Source organism: Peromyscus leucopus, chromosome 1 (assembly GCF_004664715.2).
Source record: "Peromyscus leucopus breed LL Stock chromosome 1, UCI_PerLeu_2.1, whole genome shotgun sequence".
NCBI classification, from domain to species: Eukaryota; Metazoa; Chordata; class Mammalia; order Rodentia; family Cricetidae; genus Peromyscus; species Peromyscus leucopus.
The window spans coordinates 94,896,575-94,922,686 of NC_051063.1; the positions used below are offsets into that span (position 1 = coordinate 94,896,575).

The following is a 26,112-nucleotide window of genomic DNA, read 5'->3' on the forward strand; positions in this document are numbered from 1 at the left end:
CATCTCAACAAACCAAAACAAACAAACAACAACAAAAAAAACTTATGACACTTTCTACTCCCTTCCACGTACTTTTTTTTGGAGACAGGGCTTTGCTGTGTAGCCTAGCTTGGTCCTGCCCTCAAACTCACAGCAACCCTGCTGTCTCTGGTTACCAAGTGTTGATACCAACCCCCTGGCCCTTTTCTACTCCTGAATAAGGACCAGCAAGATGACTCAGCAGGTAAGCCTGTAGACAATCTATAATCTGATCCTTGGGAGCCACAGGTGCCCATACACACAGTAACAACCAACAGTTTTTAAAAGCCAAATGAAATTAAGACACACTAAGGGCAGACAATCAAAGTTCCTAACATCTGATGTGCAGGCTGCTACCCTGATTCTGTCTTCATCTACGTCTTATGAAACCACCTCCCTATCTGTATATGACCTACACACATATCACAGTCATTGCCATTTTTTGGAAATCTACATACAGCACAGCACACAAAGGACTTTGTAAGACACGTGTATATTCCAGATGCATATCATTTACATACATATATTTCACATAAAAATCTCATTTATTTTCTGTTTTTCTTATACTTATGAGTGTTTTGTCTACATATATGTATGTGCATCATGTATGTGTCTGATGACCACAGAGGTCAGAGGAGGGTGTCAGATCCCCTGGGATTGGAGTTACAGATGGTTGTAAACCACCATGTAGGTGCTGGACGTCAGACCCAGGTCCTCTAGAGGACCTGTCAGTTCTCTTAATCACTGAACCATCTCCCCAGCAACTTTTCTGGTTTGTTGAAACAGAATTTGACTCTATAACTGAAGTTGGCCTGAACCTATTAAGTAGCCCAGACTGGCTTCAAACTGACAGCAATCCACTGCCTCTGCCTCCTGGGTGGTGGGATCACAGGCTTGAACCACCATACCTGGCTCTTGGTGTTTTCAACCATTTAAATTTAATTTCTTGGATTACTAATACCTACTGTTCAAATTCAAGAAGTATGAACAGACATTCAGGAAAGTTTCTGCCTGCTCCTATCTTCCAAGCTCTGGGTTCCTGGCCATCAGCAACTAAGGCTAACCATTTCTCTTTCTTCTGAGATATTTTAAGCAAATGGACATGTCTACACATCATTCACTTCCTTTTATGCTTAGCACAATGCTCTCTCAAGTTATTGATTTCCTGAGTTACTTAAAAAAAACTCTTGATGTGTTCAAAACCACTCCATAAATTCCTTTTCTGCCTTGCATATGAACAGAATCTCAAAGTGATCTCTAACATTTTTCATAAGCCTAAAGAGGGGGGGACCTTTCAAGGATTAGGATAGTAAGACTTAAAATATAGTTTTATCCCTCACAAAGGCAGTATGCAAATAAATTGACCAAAAAAAGGGGGAACTCGTGTTTTCTTTCGAATGTAGCAATAGCCATGACATAAGGAAACAACACTGTGAGATTTGAAAACAGAAAGCTGGAACATTCATCATTTTTTTTTGGGGGGGGGATGTATTTTTTTTAGGCAGGATCTAAAGTAGCCCAGGCTGATCCTCCTGTGTCTACCTCCCAAGTGTTAGGATTAAAAAACGTGTGCCTGTGCCCAGTTCTGCTCTCAAGTTTTTTCACAGAAAACAATAAAAAATGTCCTACCCTGAATCCACTCTTGTTTCTTCTTCTTATCTGAAGCGCTGATCTCAAAGGTCTTCTCAAAGCATTTTATTAGGAACAGACATTTCTTTCCATCTTTGTCAGGCAGAGACTAAAACAGAAGCATGATTAGTGCTTTAAACTTTTCTTCTTCCTTGTGTGAGATGATTAAAAAGCAGCTGCAGAGAGAAGGCAGAAAGCAGCTTGACCTGACCTTAGGTGGGACCGACTATGTTTATTCGTGGAGAGGGGGCATCTTTGTCACCCACAAGTGCAGATGCCCAAATACCCACAGAGGAAGATGGGATATGGCCTCTTCTAGGGGTGGCAATGACTTCCACAGTCCTCGAGGGAATCTGGGAAGCGTAGTCCTTGAAGAGGAAACTATCAGTTTGTTTATGGAGACAGGGTCTCACAATGTACACTAGGCCAATCTTGAACTCATGACCCTTTGGGCCCAGTTTCTCAAGAGCACATGTCTGGGATTACAGACATGTGCCACCTACACTCAGCTTAAGTTTTCTTCTTATGTTTTTCAATTCATTTCTTAACTATTTATACAAATCTAACTGAAACTCAATGCCAATGAAAAACACTGACAAATGCAAATATCTGATTTACTAATGCTGTGTCCCAGGCAGCCTCGTGTGTGACTACAATGACCCCTGAGTGAGAGGCCACATCTACAAAGGAAGAACTATAATGGCTGGTGAGGACAAGAGGACCCTACGCTCTGCTTTCTGGAGTACAATTCTTTCACTTGAGCATGCCCCCTGCAAGAACCCTGGAAGGGACACCCACATAACTGTTAGAGGAGACCTCTGCCTGCTATGGCTTTTCCTTCACCTGGGGTGTTACTACCAGTGCCCTGCGGTTCTTTATGTGGTTCTTTACTCTGTCTTTAGGAGTAAAATGGTAGGGCTTATAGTAATCTTCTAGGTCTCAGTTTAGCTGAATATAAGCAAGCCCCTTGGCTGGCACTCCTTACCCCAGAGCATTAATGTATCTCTATACTATTTCTATAGGTGAGTGTGAACTCCCATATTTTAAATGTTCTTCAATAAATACAGACACAAGTGGTGGTTCATATACAAATCAAATCTAAAAAACTTTTTTTTTTTTTTTTTGGTTTTTCGAGACAGGGTTTCTCTGTGTAGCTTTGTGCCTTTCCTGGAGCTCACTTGGTAGCCCAGGCTGGCCTCGAACTCACAGAGATCCGCCTAGGCATGCGCCACCACCGCCCGGCCTAAAAAACTTTTTTTTAAGACAAGGTCTCGCTATGTAGCCCTGGCTAAGTAGATCCTCCAGCCTCCTGAGTGCTGGGATTACAGATATGTGCCACCTCACCCAACAGAAGTTACATTCTTGAGGACTTCACATCTTTACAGAATTAACAGCTATGAAATAAGTCACTCAAGGTAGGTATGGAGGTTCACATCTATAATCCTAGCACTGTATAGAAAGCAGCTGAATGATCAAGCGTTCAAGGCCATAGCAAGTTTAAAACCACCCAGACTATATGAGATCATGTCTCATAAATAAATACATAAATGTGTCTCTGTCTCCAAAAACAAGGTAAAGTGTGGTAGCACATGTAATCCTTGCACCTGGGGTAGAAGAGGCAGGAGGATAAGGAATTCAAAGCCATCTCTGACTACATAGCGACTTTAAGTACAACCTGAGCTACCCAAGACCCTATCTTCCCAAAAAAGAAAAACATCACCCAAAGTACTTAATTTTACTGATCAATTTTCTTCTATTTGCTCTAATCAAAATGCCCCAGATCTTTTAGTCTATTGATAATTTCCAATATTATCTTACTGCATTTTTTTGCCTTTTTAATGACTTGGTTTTACTCAATAAATGATTCCTTAAATACAAATCTCTCAGATTTAATCTTATTATTTAATATTAATATTTATTTTTAATAATACTTTATTCCCAAGCATAAGGCAGAAAATAAATTCATATTAAGTACACATTTTGTCAGCCATCTTTAATTTTGGTTTAGATTAGAAGTCACAGTGACTATACTTTATTTTGGAAATGTCCACTTGGACATTTACTTGAAGGTTTAATCTGGAAGAGTGAGGACGAGAAAGTCTGTAGACAGCAGGGGGCAGCAGAGGACAAGCATGCAGAGAAGCCACCACTCACCTCCACACAGCAGTTTTCATCCAAGAGGATGTCTCCCTTCTTATCTTTCAGGTCCTCACTCACAAAGTAGGAGATGATGTTGGGTTTTAACACAAACCACCGCTCAGTCCAGTTTTTCCGTTTGTGGCCTTTTTTCATCATGTAACCCTATGAAAGATTAAACCTAATGTAGATGTGTGTGCTTTTTTTATGTGTAAGAGTTTGACGGTCCTTCTTTGATTGCCTTATTTACTCCACTATCTGATACCTGGAGCTAAATACACAAATGTCAACGGTTCTCACTCATGTGGATCATGGACTGGAGTCTCTGAGGATCTATGAAGGCCAGAGGCATGATCCCCAGTCAAATCCACACAGCGACATACAAAGGTTTACATGTAATTTTAGACATCTCAGAGAGTCTCTGCAAGTTACACACAGATAACAGAACCTTTGGTATTGATACACAGTAAATTTTCCTAAATTGCTTTACCTTTTAAGACATTTGTTGAAATATTTATAGATATACGAAAATGTCTGGAATTTCCTGGCACCAAAAGGAGACACATAGGTATGTGAACAGAGCTGTGTCACATACTTCCTTGAAATACCAAAACCTTGTACAAGTTAAGCCTTAATAAATGCTTATTGATGGACTCCATCAGAAAAAAAGAACAAAGACAATAATAATTACCTACTGAACAAAGAAAGGAGCTAAGTAAGGAAACCCGAAAGCAGAGTTATTATTCAATATATTAATGTAAAATGCTTGAAAGATGTGTATATGCACACCTTCAACCCCAGCAGGCAGATCTGAGGCCAGCCTGGTCACATAATGACTTCCAGGCTAGCCAGAGCTACGGAGTGAGAACCTGTCTCAAGACAGGCAGGGAGGGGGGGACCGACCAGACAGACAGATGCTCTATTTAGTATTTGGTTCCTACATGCATATCAGGCACTATGTTGGGTGATGAGACAACAAAAAAAGTTTGATAAGATAAATACAACTTTGCTATATAAAAGTATCTCTTTCTGAAGGTAAAGGTGTTTTTCTAATTCTGTTAAAAATATGAGAGTACTTTTTAAAAATAGTTTGGAGATTTGAACAGTCCCTTCAAAAATAGTAACTTCTCAATTCTTAACTGTATTTCAAAACTGTGCTGGAAACTCTAAAACACGAGCCTAGAACCAGAGAGACAGCTCAATTGTAGAGAGCTTGTCTAGAATGCATAATGCCTTGGGGTTCAATCTTCCATATCCCAGCAAGGCGGGGGTGAATTCTAAAACTCTAATAAAGAGAAAATAGGAACTTTATTTTTGTTCTAAATCATTTAAGGAGTATAAGTGACTTACACCATCTCTCCAGAAAAGAAGGCAGGGGGAAGGAGAGGCAGGGGAGAGGGAAGGAAGCTCTTCTGTTTCCCACATCAAACTCGAAAGACGAGGGAGAGCAGTGTCACGGTCCTCTTACCTGCTTCAACACATCTAAGATAAGCTCATTGAAGACTTCGTTAATGGCCATAGACACTGTCTGGCGGTCCATGCCCTTGCTGAACTGTCCATTTCCAATTAGCTCAATAAGTTCCCACACAGAAAGGCCATCTTTACTGTCATCAAAGTTTATTTTGTAATGTTCAAATTGTTCTTGTTGCCAACCTCCTCCCATAGCTTCTGTAAGTTTCTTAAGCAGGTATTCAATCTGTAGGGGAAAAGTTAATTATTCTTTTTTTTAGGTTTGTGGGGTTTTTGTTGGTTTGTTTTGTTTTTTTTTGTTTTTGTTTTGTTTTGTTTGTTTTTGGTTTTTCGAGAGAGGGTTTCTCTCTGTAGCTTTGGCTGTCCTGGAACTCACTCTGTAGACCAGGCTGGCCTCGAATTCATAGAGATCCGCCTGCCTCTGCCTCCTGAGTGCTGGAACCAAAGATGTACACCACTACCACCTGGCTAATTATTTTGTATTTTTAACGTAAGTATTCATTTGTAGGGGAGGAAGGAGAAGGAGGACAGAAATCTGTGATTGGTATGTAAAATGAATAGAAAATCTCTTAGGTATAGATAGGTAGTATAGATAGATAGATAGATAGATAGATAGATAGATAGATAGATAGACAGACAGACAGACAGACAAGTATTCATTTGTGTTATTCACACTATTGGGGTCAACTCAGATATATATGTTTGTTTGTTTGTTTTTGTTTTTGGAGACAGGGTTTCTTGTATAACAACCCTGGTTGTCCTGGAACTCCCTCTGGAAACCAAGCTGGCCTCAAACTCGGAGCTCTGCCTGCCTCTGCCTCCCAAGTGTTGGAATTAAAGGAATGTGCCACCATCCAGCAGGAAATATTCTTTATACTTCCAAAAGAATACCTCTTTAAAGAAACTCCCATTGCTAGGGAAAGCTATACACATAAAACACCAGAGGTTGTTCTCTGCTGTCCTAGTAAGTAAATGAAAACTGACAACCCACTGCGTGCACACTCTGTATTGTACAGATGAACTCTCGACACTGATACATAGAACATGGAAGCTCGTAGTTATTAAATAAACATCTCAAATGCACAAGTTATTCCCTAATTTACAGATTTCCTATGTAAACCAACTACTTATTTCCTGATGTCTCCATCCATTAGAACACTGATGATGTTATAAATATGACTGGATTCCTAGTGTGAGCCAGAAGGGCTTACTAAATCTTGAAACATCAAACATTATCTAGGAAAATAGCGAGGGCCAGGGAGAAGGAAAAGGAAAGACACGAGGCAGTGATGACATGAGCAGGTGACACTGCTTTTCTTCTGAGTGTGCTACACATATTCTCAAACATTGCTCCTCCCTACCTTCCCCATGCTTCCTCTCGATCTGGTGTATTCCAGAGCATATTCACTGTGCAAATTGACGGGTCTGATTCTAACAGCTCCACACATACACACCATGTACCTCTGCTCATTGCCATCCCATCTCTTTTCCTTTCTGGTCCCCTCCCCTCACTATGATTTCAGTTGGTGCACTACCATCCACAAAAACGCACACCAGTATTCCAGGTCCTCACCACTCACATCAAACCAGTAACAAAATGCTGCTGACATTAGTCCCAGACCCGGTGTTTTTCACCATCAAATCAACCAGTATTTTGTGCAATGGAATGGAAAATATTCTAATCCAACCACAAGACAGCCAGGTTTTTGTGTGCACATTTGTGTGTGCCGAGCCAGGATATAAAATGTTTATCTTCCTATAAGCTTGAAATGGAAAGAAAATAACTTAGCTGGGCGTGGTGACACACACCTTTAATCCCAGAATTTGGGAGACTGAGGCAGACAGAGCTCTGTTTCAGGTCAGCCAGAACTGCATAGTGAGATTCTGTCTCCAAAATCAAAACAAAACAAAAGCACAGGAGAAAGAGAAAGAAAATACCTTTTTTCCATAAGGTTCACAAATGTGTTCCTCCTCCTCCATCTGTTTGCTTCAAGCCTCACGCTTGGCCTCTCACCCTTTCTAGGCCACACTGTGTTTTAACAGGCTCCAAGGGCCTTCACACTGGCCTAGCAAACTTGCTCTAACCAGCTCTAACCAGCTCTAACCAGCTCTAAGCAGCACTAGCGCAGGCCCTGCATCCTCTTCCGTGTCCCTGCTGCACTTAGCGCTCTGTTCCATTTCCAGGCCTCATTTGCTTCTCCACCATTTCCTCAACTCCTCTCAGAAGGGCCCTGCCCCATCTGTCTTTGGATTCCCAGAGCTCGGCAGGGCACCTGAAGTACAGCAGGCCTCAACTAACATCTGACACGAACTAAACTAAGCTCCAGTTTCCTCATCTGTGAAATGGGGATGACAACACTCATCATCGAAAGAGATAAAAGAAGACACACAGAGAACAGTTTGCACAAAGCTGCCCGGCAGGCACACCATCAATGCTGCTTCCCCTCCACACCGAGTAAAAAATTTCTTGAGACAGGGTTCCTCTGTGTAGCTTTGGAGCCTGTCCTGGAACTCACTCTGTAGACCAGGCTGGCCTCGAACTCACAGAGATCCACCCGCCTCTGCCTCCCAGAGTGCTGGGATTAAAGGCGCGCTACCACCGCCCGGCCCTGGGTGAGAAATTACATTTGAGAAAGCAAAGAATGCAAAGTTAAATGGACCTGCATAAACACCATACAGATTTTCTGGCAAACATTTGTCAAAAACAAAGAAAATCTTTAGCTACAAATAAGACTTGGGGTTCATCTTCTCTGTTTTATTCTTTGCATCCCCATTAATGTGATTATAATGTCATTTGTGAAATAATAAAGTATAATAGGAAAAGAAGGCAAAGAAATTTACATTCACTAAGTATCACAAGTTCAAAAACCATCCCAAGTTCTAAAGACTTAGCTAATGATAGACACTCCCTTGGGAAAAGCTTACCAGAGGCCTTGAAAAGCATGAGAGATGTCAACACATGTTATGTGTTGAAGAGAAACACACTGAAGCCTTTCCCTTCTCTTGCTGAAGACATGCCACTGACTGCTTAGACCCTCATACCTTTGGAGTGGCGGGGAAGAACAGATGATGGAAGAGAAAAAAAGCAGAAAAGATAATAGGAAAAATGACTATGGTCAAGAAGAGACAAAACAACATCAAAAAAAGTTAAAAGAAAAAGAAACCAGTAAGGGTCGTGTTGGTGGCAGGAACATCAGGAGTTCAAAGCCAGCCTGGGCTACATGAGGCTCCATCTTACCTTCCAACCATGTAATAAAGGAGAGTTATATAAATAATGGTTCAAAGTAAAATAAGCAGTGGACAGTGGCATTAACATACACAGAAGCTCTAATCCCTAAGGGTGCCAAGAAGAAGGCTCTAGGCTGCTGGTTATGACTTAGCTTATAACAAGAATACAGGCAGACACCTTACCAATCCAGTGAGGGAAGCACACGTGTGTGGGCACGTGTGTGTGCAGGAGAGGGACTACAGAGGCCTGACAAGCTAATGTAGCCCATGACCAAGTCAGGAGGCAGCCGCAGCTCTGCCTTACCCACCATCTGGACGAGGCCACCTGTACCGTCCAACTCTGGGCTCCTGTCTTCACCAGGTAACCTTTGGTTTGCAACTCAGAAAAGGAATGTTACCCACAACTCAGTTCTCAAAGCAGCCTCCCAAGTTCATCACGTCCTTCCTAAAGGCACTCGTCAAGCCCTGGGAGGCTGACTTCCAGCCCAGCACACACAAGCCATTATTCCCAGCAACTGTTATCTTCTCCTGGTGACTTCCGACAAATCATATACTTACCATAACCAAACAGCAGAAGGGCATTTTGATTATGCTGGCCAAAGAGACACATTCTCATGCTCCACTATTCAAGTAAACTAAATAATGAGTCATGTGCCAGGGTTGGTTTACAGTGCCCTGCACCATTTCTAAGGCTCATTCAGTTCAGGAAGCAGCTTGCTTCCTCCTTCCAAGCAGATTTCACCAAAAATAACAAAGAAGAAATCTCAAGCTGAATGGGATTTCTCTAGGCCTTTGGCTTGAATTTTTATTCTGTCAAAAGTTAGATAGATAGATAGATAGATAGATAGATAGATAGATAGATAGATAGATAGATAGACAGAAGACAGATAAATTTGAGTATGTATATACACATAGACACATTCTATTTAGAGTTCTATGCAATAAACATTAGGCTTCTCATATGTATGACACTGTGAATTTGTAAAACTTTAAAAATTCCCAATGGGAATTTAATTTAAACCCACAAAGAATTTGCATGTTTTAAATATGTTTTCACATTACATTTTCTTTCTTTTTTTTTTTTTTTCAAGACAGGGTTTCTCTGTGTAGCTTTGCGCCTTTCTTGGGACTCACTTGGTAGCCCAGGCTGCTCGAACTCACAGAGATCCGCCTGACTCTGCTTCCCGAGTGCTGGGATTAAAGGCGTGCTGCGCCACCACCGCCCGGCCTCACATTACATTTTCTAAAAATTTGCATTTCTAAAACAGCTCAAATACAGTTTTTAGGTTGTTAAACTTGTAGAAAGGAAGCAACATTTAGTGGCTGTGTTTTCCACAACATAGGGTGAAGTTGGGGTTGCAGTGCTTGCCAAAGGGCAGGTGACACACCCGATCTCAGTGGGCCCCAGGCCATGGGTTAACCCTCAGAGGGCTGACTCAGCAGTGGAGCCATTTCACATTAACATGCTCCAGTGACCCCTTCTCTGTCCCACAGGAATCATCTCTGAGTCTAACTCTACTTCTGTTGTTGAAACAGATACTGCCATGTAAACCAGGCAGGCCTCAGCCTTCCCCAGGGCTAGAAGTACAGCACCATGCTAATTCTGACACTAAGAGATGCAGAGGCACTTGACAATGCAAAGCACGTAGTGAGCCCACACGATACACAAGATCCACTGCACCCAAGAGAGACCATTGGCTTCCCAAACAGGAGTAACATGTTTGAAAGAGGACAAACTGTTCGTGTCAGCCTAACAGTGGAGGTGAGCACACAGGAGCATCTGGCTAGGCTCTGGGCTGCAGCAAAGACAGCATCAGGTCCATCAAGGCCCATGCAGGTCCTGTTGCTCCTCAGAGTCATCGAGAAGCTGACCACAGTAGTGGCTCAGTGACGACAAAGCCCCCAAATCAGGAAAGCATTTGCCTTGTCCATAAACCAAGTAAGCACACAACCCTTGCTACTTAACTGCTAATTCTGAAAGCAAGACAAAGTGGCGGTCAGGTCCACCAAGGATATTTTAGTGACAGAAAAATCCAAAAGGTCAAGGGTCAGCGACCCATCCACCTCTGATTCCAACACATGAATAAACTTGGAATTTCAAGTGTGGCTGCAAAATATCTTCAAAGACCATATTGGAAAGTTGGGCAATGGTGGCTCACACCTTTAATCCCCACACTCAGGAAGCAAAGGCAGGCAGATCTCTGAGTTTGAGACCAGCCTGTTCTACATAGTGAGTTCCATGATAGCCAGGGCTCTGTAGAAAGACCCTGTCTCCAAAAAAAAAAAAAAAAAGGTCATGCTAAAATCTTACATGGGGTTTGAGATATGGCTCAGCAGCTAAGATCACTGTCTACATCCACATGATGGCAAACAACTTTCCATAACTCCAGTTCCAGGGACCCCCAATGCCCTTTTCTGACCCCCAAGACCATCAGGCACACATGTGGTACACAGGCATACATGCAAGCAAAACACTCACACACATAAAATAATAACAGTAGTAGTAGTAATAATAAAATTCTTTTCTAAAAAAAAGAAAATAGTATGTGCACAACTCTGAGCAGCAGCCATGTCTGTGAAGTGCGTTTTGGGGCCACCATTATCCCACTCAATCTCTGGATTGTGCTGGGCAGCGCTCTGAGATGTGGCTTTCTAGTTCCCCTTTAACATACATCAATACCTACAGCATTACCATATTTAACAGTAAGAAACTGTTCCCCTACCATAGAGAAACTGCCTTTCCCTCCTTATCAACAACTACCTATTGTTAAATCCAGGGGCTCCTTCTTACCACTATCTGATTTTTCTGCAATTTAACATTCTCATGCATCTCCTTTTATCTCACAGCCTGCCCAGTTCTGCTTCCTTTACCAAATCTACTTCCTCCTGCTGCTATAGAAACAGCCCCAAGGTTCTCCTTGGCTCTCACAACTCCTACTATGGTTGCTTCCGCCTGCCCCACTCCTGTGGTTTCTCCATGTCTCTCTCTTGCCCTGGCCTCTCACTAGCTCTAGTTGTATATTTTCCACAAGAATAGTCTACCTCCAACACCAAACATGCCATACCCTCCCTCATCATGTCCCACTTGTTCATCAACTTGCCATCCATTCGTTGACTACCAAATGCATGAGTACATCTCTGTAGAGAGCATGCATCAAGGTACTACACCAAATGCTAAATATATGTCACCTTGCTCAGTCTCACAAGGTGCACTGCAGAAAACAACAATCTCCATTTTAAAGATGGGGAGACTCAGATTAGGTTAATTTGTTACTCTGTGGGTAAGTGGTGAAGTCCCGTTTCAAAAATCAGTCTGTTTCAAAGGCCAGGCTTTATACAAAAATAGTATGCTACCTCTAGTTGCCCAGCACTGAAACTTGCCTCACAACCAGGCACTATTGACATGAGCAGGCATGGAACAAGAGGATACAAATTTAATCTGCTGGTTATGGCCTTATCTAGAACAGACCAGTTAGCTGTGCTCTGCAGAGTACTCCGAGATCCAAAAGTTCAGACACAGGACTCAATAACATCATTATCACGATTTCATGAAGGTAGCTGCCTCCTACAGGAAATTGTCATCTTGATTCAGAAAGGTCCTTGTCTGGTCAAACCTCTCTTGCATCCTTGGTTTCCAGAAAACACAGAAACCTTATTCTTATTCCCGCTGTCTGCTCTTTGGAAGTTCAGGGGGAATAATCCAGAAGACCAGCAGAGGTGCTTTCATTTGCTTTGAAAGCTCTAGGAAACAGCCATCATCGAGACTTTGAAACAGTAGTACCTACTCCTAACACAGCAAGAGAACATTCTGGATCCTATGTGTTTCCCACAGAGCCCAGTTCTTCCACGAGAACTGAAAATTATGTTGTCCCTTGTACTGAGCAAATACCCTAGATATAATGAGGATGGATTCATCTGCAATCACAGCAATTCCAAGAAGAGTCTCACCGTCCCTGCAAATCTCCAAATCCTTAAGCTTTTTAACTTAACCTGTTTTTGCCTCTGATCAAAAAACCATTGCCTCTAATATAAACAATGAATCAACACAAATGTTTGCAGGCCAGGTCTACTCTGTGCCTAGACATCTAAAAACTCCCCAAAGCCACACACCTTACCTCTTCTGGCACAATAATTAATGGATACTTGTCCTCAGACAAAAAGTTGAAAATGACCCACACTTTAAATGCATCATCTTCTGTAATGAGTAGTGGATTCTTTGTGAGGTTTTTCTTGACACAGAGGGTCCAACACATTCTATTGAATTCAATCTTGTCAAAGTTGTCTTGGACCTAAAACAGAAAGAAGAAAACTTCTGAGCCAGTCCAAAATAAAGTCACACATGCATGTACACACACAGAGTGCATGCATAAAATAGAAGAAGCCTCAGCAAGCTTTCTACTAACCAATAACCATATTCCACATATCTGCCCCTGATACACTGTCAGTGACTCAGCTAAGAATTCTACTTAGCCTGACCTTGAGGTAGCATCTGTCCTTGACACTAACTGAGCACAGATATTCATCAGACCTGTCAGAGCTGAGAATGCCAATCACTATGGGCCACATTCCGATACCCTATTTTACTCCATTTTTATTTATATGGGCAAAGAAGAAACTTTGTTACAGAAAAACTGTTGAACTGAAATCCTGAGACAGCTGTACCATTCATTCTTGACTCTAACACTCTAAGAGCTGATTACTGTGCTATGAAATGAGGCAAAGATGAAGAACTTGATCTATGCTCTTACACATTTAGTTTATCAGAGAAAACACATGCAAGTAGTCAGTTTTAATATAGTATGTAATCAATACTTTCTCATTCCTCAACAAGAAAAATTTATACCATACTTATTACTTTCCAGAGACAGATAATCAATACTAGCCTGTCTCTCCAAGGAACATAAAGATAATTATAAAATGGTGTGACAAATTACTGTAACCAAGACAGGCAGAAGATGCCATGGGAATGCTGAGTAGCTAATCCAACCTGAATGAGGGGCTACATGATATTTGGGCTGAGGTTTGGCTCAGTGGTGAAATGCTTGTGCAACATGTTCAAGGTCTGGGTTTGATCCCTACTACTGAAAAAAGTAAAAAAGGTCAAACAGATCAAGAATGGGATAAAGCATGCTCCAGTTTATAGAGTAGAAGTTATCAGAAGTGACAGCAACCATGGCCAGTTTAGAAGAAAAGCGGGCAGTCAAATGTAAGTGGGAGCCGGGCGGTGGTGGCACACGCCTTTAATCCCAGCACTCAGGAGGCAGAGACAGGCGGATCTCTGTGAGTTCGAGGCCAGCCTGGGCTACCAAGTGAGTTCCAGGAAAGGCGCAAAGCTACACAGTGGGAAACTATATGCTAGAAGATGGTCTTAGCTAAGGCTTCCATGAGTGCAATGGACAGAATCCACTGTGTTCCTTTAAACAAAAAAGGAAGTTCATTAGGAGAACAAAGAGTAACCTCACAGATCCAACATGAGCCAGAAAAAGGAGGCACTGAACCTGCGCCAGTACCAAGGTAGGGTAGGAGCTAGAACTTCTGTCCAACTCAATCAAAGGAACAGTCTGGTGAGGACCCCACAGCCACTATAACATGAAGACACCACCACTGCACCTGTCCTGGGGCCTCTATGTCACTCACTACAGTGGGTCCCTACTGAGCCTGAGTCACATTCTCATGTTCAGGTGACAGGGAAAATGAGGACCTATACTTTTCTGCATCTTCATGTGAGACAGGTCTTGTTCAGAAGAGTTCAAAGGCCAGTCAGATCAATACTGGCAAATATCCACTGCACAGGACACAGGGAAAATTGAGACTATAGAGGTGAAGACGGGGTCAGGAAGAGGCTGGTCATTCACAGTAAGGAGTGAGGATTTATCTGTCCTGACAGCTGAGGCTCAGTGATCTTCATTGTTAAAGTCATATTCTGGGACAATATGGGAGGCACTGCGGAGGAGCTGGTGAGCAGCACAACAGGAGCAAAGCATGTATTATTTATTTTGGAGAAGTGACCTGTGTTGTATATAATGTGAAGAAGCCCCTGCTAGCCTCAGGGAGATGCTGCTCTTGACCTCCAGCCAGAGTTTGTGGTTGGCAAACCAGACTCCAGGAAGCAGAAAGATGCTCTCTGTACTTTGCCATCAGCCCCATCTTGTTCTGCTGTCACTTCCCACATTTTCATCATACGTGGCAGATCCGTGGATGGACTATGGCAGCAAGTGTCCCTGCTTTACCTGTTTCTTTATCTAGCCCCAACACCATTTACTGAAGACTTATTTATATGTGAAGGTTGGGGGCTATCTTTCAGGAGTCAGGTTTTTCCTTCCACCGTGTGGATGCTGAAGACCAAACTCAGGTTGTCAGACTTGGTGGCAAACAGATTTATCAGATGAGTCATCTCAATGCTGTCCGCCCTCCCCGACCTTTTAGGTGCTAGGAATGGAACCCAGAGTCTCATAAATGTTAGACAAGCATTTGAACTTACACATCACTCCTAGCCCTAACTTAGACTTCATGTTAGTATTTTAAGTTAAATATCATCCCTGTTTTATAGACCAGGAAATGGGTTCAGAAAACAATGAGGTGTTCACATGACTGGCACACATCAAAACTAAAACGTAAAGGCCAACTCTTTCCACTATGTCAAACTGCTTGCAAAACTCAGTAGATGGAGGTCCCCTCTGTGACATGGGTTATCTATGCAGAACTAGTTCCAACGGCCACTGACACCAGATCCACCCACAGCATGAAAAACAAAAAACAAAAATATATTAAGTGACAGACAGGACATAAGGGAAATGACATGTGCACAAAAGTATGTATTCCTACTCAGGAACAAGAAGTGACTCCCTGAGCATGTGGTAAATCACAGGACCACCCCGGCCCCGGGGAGTGCCTTGATACATGGCATTCATTTTCTTTCTTTCTTCTTCTTCTTCTTCTTCTTCTTCTTCTTCTTCTTCTTCTTCTTCTTCTTCTTCTCTTCTTCTTCTTCTTCTTCCTCCTCCTCCTCCTCCTCCTCCTCCTCCTCCTCCTCCTCTCCTCCTCTCTCCTACTCCTTCTCCTCCTCCTCCTTCTTTTAAATTTAACTTTCTTGATTCTTTAGGATTTTCACATCGTGCACCCCAATCCTGGGGATTCACTTTTCTAAGTGAACAGAGGTCAAATCATAAAGGACTTAAAACTTAAAAAAAGTGTGCAGGGCAGTTTAGTACTTAGTAGAAAAGACGGTGTTCAAAGCAAACCTTAAAGTATGTTGAAGGCCATCTAGATGGCTCAGTGGGTAAAGGCACTTACTTACTGCTAAGTCTGATGACTTGAGTTTGATACCTGGATCCCACACAGTGAAGAGAGACCTGACTCCCATTAAGTGATCCTCTGACTGTCACACACACACACACACACACACACACACACACACACACACACAACACACACTCACATTACAGCATGTGCAAGCGCATACATACTAAATGTTTGTTTGTTTGTTTGTTTGTTTGTTTGTTTGTTTGTTTGAAGTCAGAGGCATTGATAAAGACAAGGAAAGGCATCCCAAGGGCAGGAGGAAAAGGGCCGGAGCACAGGTATGGTGGCAGCAGTATGCTCTCACATGCAGGGAACAGTGAGAGGCCAACTCGGGCTGACCAGCAGGAAGATGGCAGATCAAATGCCAGAGGCAAACTGAAGTACAATGTCTGCTATCTCTAAGCACAAGAGGAAACAAGCAAAGGCGTTAAGGCAGGCCCTGGCTCTGTGTTTGTGGAAGGCACACTGAACACACTGACATACTATGGAAGAGGGTTCTCAGTAGCTGGAAGGTAGGGATCAGAAGACGGTGGCAGCAAGAAGGGAATGGTCTTGGTAAGAAGGCATGAGTACCAAACAGGTGCACAAAACTCCCTGGGTTTGTGAAGGAAGGGAGGTGTTAGGCTGTGGGCATCTTTAAGTTGATATCTAGGAATATTTAGAGATATCAAAAAACAAAGAAAGGGAAATACAACCTACAAGAGGCAGACCTATGAGTCAACAGGTAGATAATGGCACAATGATGACCCCAGAGAACATAAGGCAAGAATAAATGAAATCAGAAAAAAAAAAAAACAAAAAAACCTGCAAATTGGGCACAAATGGCACACACTTGTAATCCCAGCACTTGGAGGGTGGAGGCAGGAGATCAGGAGTTCAAGGTCATTCTCCTCTACTTAGTGAGTTCAAGGCCATCCTGGGTTAAAAACAAAAACCAAAATCTGGAAGTCGGCCAAGTGGTGGTCTACACCTGCAATCCCAGCACTTGGGAAGGTTAAGCAGGAGGAAATGGTGAGTTTGAGGTCAACATGGACTGCATAGTGAAACCTTTTCTGGAAAAATAATAATACATCACATTCAAAGATGAGAAACTGAAAGCCTTTCCTCTAAGAGGAGGAATAAGACAAAGACTTACCTGATATAATACTAGAAGTATTGAGCAATGAGGCAGGAAAATAATTAAAACTAAGTAGCTAGTTGTAGATTACTGAATCTTATATACAGTAAATGGTAAGACTTTTAGGAATTAACTTTAAAGAACTTGAAAGAACTATAACATAAAACATTGCTGAAAAAATACAAAAGAAATAAACAAGTAGGACAGCATCTCATCTATGTTTGTGGATTAGAAGACCTAAGATGTTCATAACACCAGACTAACCTACAGACTATGAAATTCCTACCAAAATGCCAATGTGTCTTCTTGCAGAACTAGACCCAGAAAAAAAAAATCCTAACATTCTTATGGACTCTCAAAGGACTCCAAATAGTCAAAACAATCTTACAAAAAAAAAAGAAATCAAAGCTGGAAGTCTCACATTTCCTAACCTCAATATACAGTACAGAGCTAACGTGATCAAAGCATTATACTACTGACAGAAAGACAGACATGGAGACAGACAGACAGAATTGAGTCCTCAAGTATATAATCACATGATCGTCAATAAAGGGCCAAGAATACACAAGGAAAGGGAAGTCTCTTCAATAAGTAGTATTTCAAAGAGTGGATATCAATATGCAGTGGAATGCTCTTTATATAACACTCGATACAAAAATTAACTCGAAATGGTTGGAACTACAGCTCTGTGGACAGGGTGCTTACAAGTCCCTGAGTTTGATCCTCAACACCACATAACTAGGCAAGGTGATCCATAACTGTCATCCCAGCACTTGGATGGTGACAGCAGGAGGATCAGCAGCTCAAGATCACTGTAACTACATGGTAGGTTCAAGGCCAGCCTGGACTACACAAGACCCTGTCTCAAAAAAAAAGTCAAAATCAGTTAAAGACCTAAAACTATACAACTTCTCAAAGAAAACAGAAGTAACACTTCAAGACATTCTAACAGCAATAGTATTTTGTTTTTAGTAACCATGAATTTAAAAGGGGTCAATTATCAGAAAACTGAACAGACTCCTACAACTCAATCACATTACCCAACTTCACAATGACCAAAAGAAAAAATGTAAATGAGCAGAGGGCTTGACTAGACAAGCCTATATACATCTCCAGAGAATGTCTACAAATAGCCAATAAGCCTATGAAAAGATGTTCAAAATAAGTTATCACAGGAAAAGGCAAATCAAATACAATGAGCTATCAGCTCGTACCCAGTACCCGGCTACTGCCAAAGAAACATGAGGTGAGTACAAACTGAGCCTTTTTGGGTTTTTTTGTTTGTTTGTTTGTTTGTTTGTTTGTTTGGTTGGTTGGTTGGTTGGTTGGTTGGTTTTTGAGACAGGTTTTCTCTGTGTGTAGCTCTGGCTGTCCTGGAACTCGCTCTGTAAACTAGACTGGTCTCCAACTCAAAGAGATTCTCCTGCTCTGCCTCCCAAGTGTTGGGAAAACTGCCCTTTGTAAACTGCTGAGACTGAAAAATGGTGCAGCTACTGAGAAAAATGGTGTAGACATTCTTCAAAAAGTAAAAACCATCACATGACCCAGCAATCTCATTACTGGGTAAATACCCAAAAGAACTGAAAACAGGACCTTGAAGAGATACTGTACCTCCACATCCACTGCAGCACTGTTAAACAGCCAAGAAAAAGAAGCCTATGCATTTACCACAATTTGCTGTTGGATGGTCTGTATGTCAAATTACTCTGATTGGTCAATAAATAAAACACTGATTGGCCAGTGGCTAGGCAGGAAGTATAGGCGGGACTAACAGAGGAGAAAAGAAAGAACAGGAAGGTGGAAGGAGTCACTGCCAGCCACCGCCATAAACAAGAAGCATGTGAAGACGCCGGTAAACCACAAGCCACATGGCAAGGTATAGATTTATGGAAATGGATTAATTTAAGCTGTAAGAACAATTAGCAAGAAGCCTGATATGGCCATACAGTTTGTAAGCAATATAAGTCTCTGTGTTTACTTGGTTGGGTCTGAGCGGCCGTGGGACTGGTGGGTGACAAAGATTTGTCCTGACTGTGGGCAAGGCAGGAAAACTCCAGTTACAACAATTGTTAAAATTACAAAATCCAGCACCTCTCAATCAAGTAGTAATTAAACAAGAGAATTCAAAAGCTTTCTTATGAGGTGCATACTAAACAAAACAAGGAAATTCAATTTTGGGTTCCAGAAATTTCCCATACATATGCAAAATATGACTTTTGAGGTTCTGAAAATAAGAATAAATAAATGTATATCTTGCTAAATACATCTTTAATCCCAGCACTTGGGAGGCAGGGGCAGGTGGATCTCTGTAATTATGAGGCCAGCCCAGTCTACAGCATGAGTTAGAGGGCTACATAGTGATAACCTGTCTTTAAAATAAAAGAATAATAAACCAAGTATTTGACTATATGATGCTCTGACCATATACAAGGTAAGAAGAAGAGACCCTCAGTGTCTGTCTGTGGACACTTCTGTGAAAGGATCACCAAGCAACAGCTCCATGTCTGTCTACAAAGGAACCTCACAGTGAGAAAAGCAAGTTGTAAAAGCACATCTATTTTTGTAAACCTCCAAGAAAAATTACTTGGGAGGGGCTCATGGGCCCTGACTCATCCAGGGGAGCTAATAACTATGAAGGCTGCTAGGGGAGAGGAAGCCTTAGTCCTCAGTAATATAGTCAATGGTGTTACCATACTCCAGCAAAAGCTCCACGCTTGTGCCCAAAATATGGTCCTGGTTAGACAAGTGGATTATCAAGCAAACCCAAAATGAAACAGAAAGACATGCAAATGGGATCAGGACTTAGAGGAGGGCAAGCAGGGCTGAGAGGGAGATAAGAGAGTAGAGGGATGAGAGGGACCAGAAGGTATTACATTTGTGTGGCACTGTCAGAGAATAAATTAATTTTTAAGTAATTTCAGCTAAAAATTACTCATTTATATGCAGCACATATGACAAAGCTTTTTCTAACATGAGGGAAATATGCATAAAATGCAGGGTGGTGGCTTCCTTGAGTAGAGGAAGAGGACGAGGAAAGAGCTCAGAAGTAGACAGACTAGGCAAGAGACATATATATTCCATGTATTTGGTCATTTGTGAAAAAGATCACACTGTATAGCCTAGGCTGACCTCAAACTTCTAATCCTCCTGCCTGAGTTCCCTATGTTCTAGGGTTGTGGGCATAAGCCATCAAAGCTGCCTAACTATTGTAGACGATGTAAATGTTTATTACTTGTGGGAGGTCCCACTTAAATAAGATACAGTCACTCCCTCATACTTGTCTCTAGGACTCTGCGACAGTGGGAAGACAGACTCACACATCAAATGCTACATAAGGGCAGTGCAGGTAGCTCTAGATGCTACAGGTGGTGGAGACTGCAGGGACAACCAGAGCAGAATCACACTCTGGGATGCTCTGCACCCAGGTGTAGACTGGGGTGTCAAAGGCCTGATAAAGGATTTCAGGGAGATGACAAGGTGCAAGAGATTGTCTCTTATCGATTTATAGCTTGCTCTGTGTCAATTGTTGAAGGCTTAAAAATAATAGTTTTTCACCTCTACTGGGCTGGATATAGTTCTAAAAGTGAGGGAGAAAAAAACAACAGAAAGAAACAAGAAAAAGGGAATCTATTTGCCAATGGACATATAAATAAAATATGGTATATCAATATGAGATATTAGTAAGCCACAAATATATAAATTATTTACATATCCTATAACATGGATGAACGATAAAAACACATTACATGAAAGACACCAGACACAAAAGACCACGTATCATACAGTTCCATTAATGTAAAATATTCAGGACAGGCAAACCCATGAAACAGAAGGTAAATTACTGGTTTCCCCGGGACTGGGAAAAAGGAAAACTGAGAGTGATCTGAAAGAGCACAGGATTTCTCTGAGGGATGATGAACTAGAGAAGGTTCTGACAACTACTCAATTGTACACTTTAAAACAGTAAATGTGGGCTGGAGAGATGGCTCAGAGGTTAAGAGCACTGGCTGCTCTTCCAGAGGTCCTGAGTTCAATTCCCAGCAATCACATGGTGGCTCACAAACATCTATAATGAGATCTGGTACCCCTCTGGGCTGCAGGCAAACATGCAGGCAGAACACTGTATACATAATAAATAAATCTTAAAAAAAAAAAAATAAAATGGTAAATGTGAGCTAAACATGGTGGTGCAGACCTGAAATTCTAGCACTCAAGCAGACTGCTGCAAGTCAGGGCCCAACATGGACTACATAGTAAATAACATAGATGCCAACAAGAGCATGATCTATCTCAAAGACAAAAAACAAACCAGGCATCATAGCACGTGTCTTCTATCAGGGCACTTGGGAAGGAGAAGCAGGCTTGGTCTACAAAACATGGTCCAGGCTAGCCAGCAAAAAAACTGTCTAAAAAAACCAACAAAAGGTAGGGAGTAGGCACTAGGGAGATGATGGTTCAGTGTGGGGGAGACATTCAGTAGACAGAATGCTTGCCACACAAGCATGAGGACTAGAGTTCAAATCCCCAGAATTCACAAAAAGCTGAGCACAGCATCGTGTGTCCATAACCGCAGCATTCCTATGTACAGAGGGATGGGAGGCAGAGACACTCACAGGATAGTTAGCCTAGCATAAGCAGCAGACAAAGAACAAAGAGATCCTGACTCAAGAAAAGTAGAAGGCAAGAACCAACAGCCAAGGTAGACCCTGTACACCTGCACACGCACGCAAGCACGTGCAGGTACACACACACAAGACAAAAGCTGAAGAGGACCAGTGTGGGCTGTAGCTGTGACTCAGTAGCAGAGTATTGGTTGCCTTGCACAAGACCCTGGGCTGATGTCCAGCACGTCAGAAAACAAAAGGACAAGGTTTATCTTATGTGAATTATACCTTAATGGAAAAAAAAATAATCATTTTATGAACCATAAAACCAGAGCAAAGGTGTGGAGCGAGGAAAATGCAGAAGGAAAGGGGGGAAGGCTCTTAATGTAGTCACACACACACAGTTCTACCTCCAGATTCCTTCCTGAGTCCAAGCTCTACATTACTCCGGTTCAGTGGTTCTCAACCATGCGTCATGACCCCTTTTCACAGGTCTAAGACCATCAGAAAACAGATATTTACATTACAATTCATAACAATAGGAAAATTACAGTTATGAAGTAGCAATGGAAACAATTCTATGGTTGGGGGTCACCACTACATGAGGAGCTGTATTAAAGGGTCACAGCATCAGGAAGGTTGAGAACCACTGCTCTAATTCTCTCTCTCTCTCTCTCTCTCTCTCTCTCTCTCTCTCTCTCTCTCTCTCTCTCTCACACACACACACACACACACACACACACACACACACACACACACACACAAAATCAAGTCCTTTCCAATATAAGGCCACATTGTATTCACATCTGCATCCCCTCTGTCTAGTATGTAGCGTTCATTTGCTCATTTGCTTAAATAGTTGTAAAGGAGCTATGTATGGTGGCTCATGCCTATAATACCAGCACTTGGAAGAATGAGGCAGGAGGACTGCCTTGAATTCAAGGCCTGCCTGGGCTACAGAGCCTTTAAAAAAAAAGTTGTAATCATTTACTGGGTACCAGTCACTGTACTAAAACTGGACAACAGTGAACTGACCTTGCTGGCACAGAACTCACACTCCAGAGGCTAAACCAGATCCCCAACACTACTAACAATCACGGAGAAGCACAGAATGCTGTGAGAATTCCAGCACTCTGAAAGGGTGGGGCCCTTCCGCAGAAGTGGCCAGAGGATGAAGAACTGGCTGTGTTCTCTAAGTGAAAGCCTGACAGCAGAGGAAGCAGGGAGAGCCTCAGTAATTAGAGGAACAGAGAAAAGGTCAAAGTCATCACACTGAAGTGCACAGCCCAAATGTGCGCCAGTTGATGAAGGCGTGAGCGAGACGTGGTATGTCTATGAGAGACTGTTTGGGAAGAGGGGTACTGAGGGCATGGCTCTTTGGTTAAGAATACTTGCTGCTCTTGCATCTTGCAGAGAAACCCAAACCCAGTTCTCAGTACCCATGTCAGGTGGCTCATCATCCAGATGCTCTCTGCTGGACTCTGAGGGCACTGCATGCACATGCATGTATACACACACACAGCACATGCTTGAATGCACACACACACACACACACACACACACACACACACACACACACACACACACACACAAATAAAACTAAAACTAAATCTTTTTTTTTTTTTTTTAATTTTAAGAATATGATTCTGGCCAGGCAGTGGTGGCACATGCCTTTAATCCCAGAACTCGGGAGGCAGAGGCAGACGGATCTCTGAGTTTGAGGCCAGCCTGGGCTACAGAGCGAGATCCAGAACAGTCACCAAAACAATAGAGAGAAACCCTGTCTCAGAAAAATCAAAAAATAAAATAAAAAGAATATGATTCTGCAGGACAGCCAGGGCAACACAGAGAAACTCTGACTCAAAAAAAAAAAAAAAAAAAAAAAAAAGAAAAGAAAAAGAAAAGAAGGAAGGAAGGAAGGAAGGAAGGAAGGAAGGAAGGAAGAAAGGAAGGAAAATAATATGATTCTGCTGTAAGAATGGAAGCAAGGTTGTTCCAGGGATATGCCTGGAAACAGGGAGGTGACAGACACCAGACACAAAAGCTGGACATGGGATGATTCCATAATAATGAATGTCAACAATAGGCAAATGTAAAGACTAGTGCTTGCCTAGACCTGTGGGGAAGGAGATTATGAATGCTAGCAGGATGAGATCTTTTGGAAGGGAATAACAAAAACATTCTAAAATTGTTTGTGGTGATGGTTATACAAAACTAGCCATACTAAAAACCACCAAACTATAAGGTTAAATAGGTAAATTGCATGGAATATGAATTGTGTGCCAACAACACTGCTATTTTTAAACACCTTATTTCTTTAAACCACATTGCTCTTGTATTTGCTGTGCTCAGGGGCATAAAGTCATTGTTGACTCTCAGCGTGAAATCCCTTATTCACTCAAAAGCCCACAGCCTTTAGCAAGGCACAGTGGGGCATGCCTGTGATCCCAACCCTACAGAGGCACAGACAGGACAATCAGGAGTTCAAGTTTATCCTGGGCAAGTGAGCAAGTCTGAGGTCAGACTGGGTTACATAAACCTGTTTCAAATCACCTCCTTTCACTCCAAAATGACAGGAGTGTGTATAGCCCTCTATGACTCATAGATATGATGAAAATCTCTCTGGAAGGCAATTTGGTCACTGTAGCAAATTAAAACTACTTAACCTTCAGGCTGGAGAAATGACTTAGCAGTTAAGAGAACTGGCTGCTCTCCCAAAGGACCTGGGTTTGATTCCCAGCACCCATGTGGTGGTTCACAATCACCTCCAACTCCAGTTCCAGGAGATCTGACCCTCTTCTTGGCCTCTGCAGGCACCAGGGACACACACAGTGCACAGACATACATTCAGGCAAAACACTCATACATATAAAATAAAAGCTTTTTACAAACCTACTTAATTTTAAAACAACAATGGGTAGATCCGAGGGAAATAACATGAAAAGGCCTGGGATAATGCTTACAAACAATACCATTCATACTCAGTGACAGTCGAGGAATTTTGAGAGTCGAATGTAGTCATTCAATTAATAGAAGAAACCTAGGAACAGATTTTATGGGGCTCAAAAATTGACTTTGTGGTTAAGAGCACTTGCTGCTCCTCCAGAAGACCCCAGTTCAACTTATCCCCATCTGTAGCTCCAGGTTCAGGGGGTGTGACAACCTCTTTTGGCCTTCTGTGGCACGGCGTAAATGTGGTACATAGACATGCATGCAGGCAAACACTCAGGAACATAATTTTTTTTTTTTTTAATTTCTAAAACTCTACCGGGAGAAAAAAACTTTTGAAAATAACAGGTTTTTAAGCAAGAAATGTAACTATTATATGATCACCAAACATGGTAAGAAAGTATAGAAAAGGAAAAGTGCAGAAACATGAGACGAGAAGGGCAGAACACAGAGGCTGGGAGGCTGCAGACAAAGGGCCGCAGAGGACGCTGAGCTCTGCTCTGTGTGCTCCTCTCTATGCACGCTTCCAAAACACAGAGGAGAATGAAACAAGGGATTCTGGTGGGAAGCATGGGCATCTCCAACAGGAAGTTGGCATGTGGCCACTGGATTAGCAGCTTTGATCATACAGCCCAGATGACCCTTTCACACACAAGGGAAAGAGCTGACCACAGCAAGGGCCAGCAAACCGAATCAGCCATAAACCCATGGAAGAATGAGACTGTCTCAAAAACATGCTGAGGCAGACCTACTACTTTGTGTAGCTAGTTAGAAATAAATTGTTTGTTTTTTAAAGTAGTAACTGACCAATGTCTTCAATTATTCACCATCAAGTAGTCTACATATAAAATCTTGTTTCAAAAAGAGGAAGAGGAGAGGGAGGGAGGGAGGGAGGGAGGGAGAGAGGGAGGGAGAGGGAGGGAGGAGAGAGGAAGAGGAAAGCACACAAAACTGTGATTCCAAATCCTTTCACTAAAGAAGGAATTTAACAAAATTAATACTCAGGCAAAACATTTGGTAAGAAACCACAGGCTGCTTAGTCACCTGAAGTCTCAGAAACACTGGAAGTCAATTCTATCAGCATGACAGACATCAGAGATGACTATCAGGTAGTAAATGGAGAAGCCAAATATGAAACTACATTTTGGAAAGCAGGTTTCAATATAATGATGTGTTCCAGGGCCCTGGACCCTCAGAGTAATACCTGCAGACGGAAAGCAGAAGACTTCGAGAAAGCAACCAATGAACACAAAGAAACACCAAAGAGACTCGATCTTAGGGCACTGGGGACAACTGGACGGAAGCTGAAACAGTCTGAGGTTAGCAGAAAGTTTTCAAAGTAACTCCACCCCTGCCTTCAACCATTACTTCCCCTATGCAGAAAATAATAAGAAGAAGAATTCTGAAAAAGAGGATTTAGTCTTTAAGAGTACAGTTAAGGGAACATTTACTTAAGGTAAATGGTTTGAGTTCAAAATGTACTTACAAGCCAGCAGATTAGCTCAGTGGATAAAGGTGCTTGCCACAAACCTGAAGACCTGAGTTCAATCCCCAGAACCCACACAGTGGAAGGAGACACTGACTTCTACAAGTGGACCTCCAAGTGCACCCTCTCCCGCCCTCATACAGACAATAAATACATAAAATGTAATTGGGGGG

At 42.2% G+C, this 26,112-nt stretch overlaps 1 protein-coding gene across 1 annotated transcript in view; it reads right to left on the reverse strand.

Annotated features, from left to right (window-relative positions):
• Positions 1 to 26,112, reverse strand: part of Swap70 (switching B cell complex subunit SWAP70) — a 65,124-nt gene that overhangs the window by 14,957 nt on the left and 24,055 nt on the right. Inside the window, exons 3-6 of the mRNA XM_028875823.2 lie at positions 12,597 to 12,770; positions 5,252 to 5,479; positions 3,802 to 3,948; positions 1,648 to 1,756 (exon numbers count right to left, since the gene is read on the reverse strand). Of these exons, the coding sequence (XP_028731656.1) occupies positions 1,648 to 1,756; positions 3,802 to 3,948; positions 5,252 to 5,479; positions 12,597 to 12,770 (658 nt within the window). The remainder of the gene's footprint in view (positions 1 to 1,647; positions 1,757 to 3,801; positions 3,949 to 5,251; positions 5,480 to 12,596; positions 12,771 to 26,112) is intronic.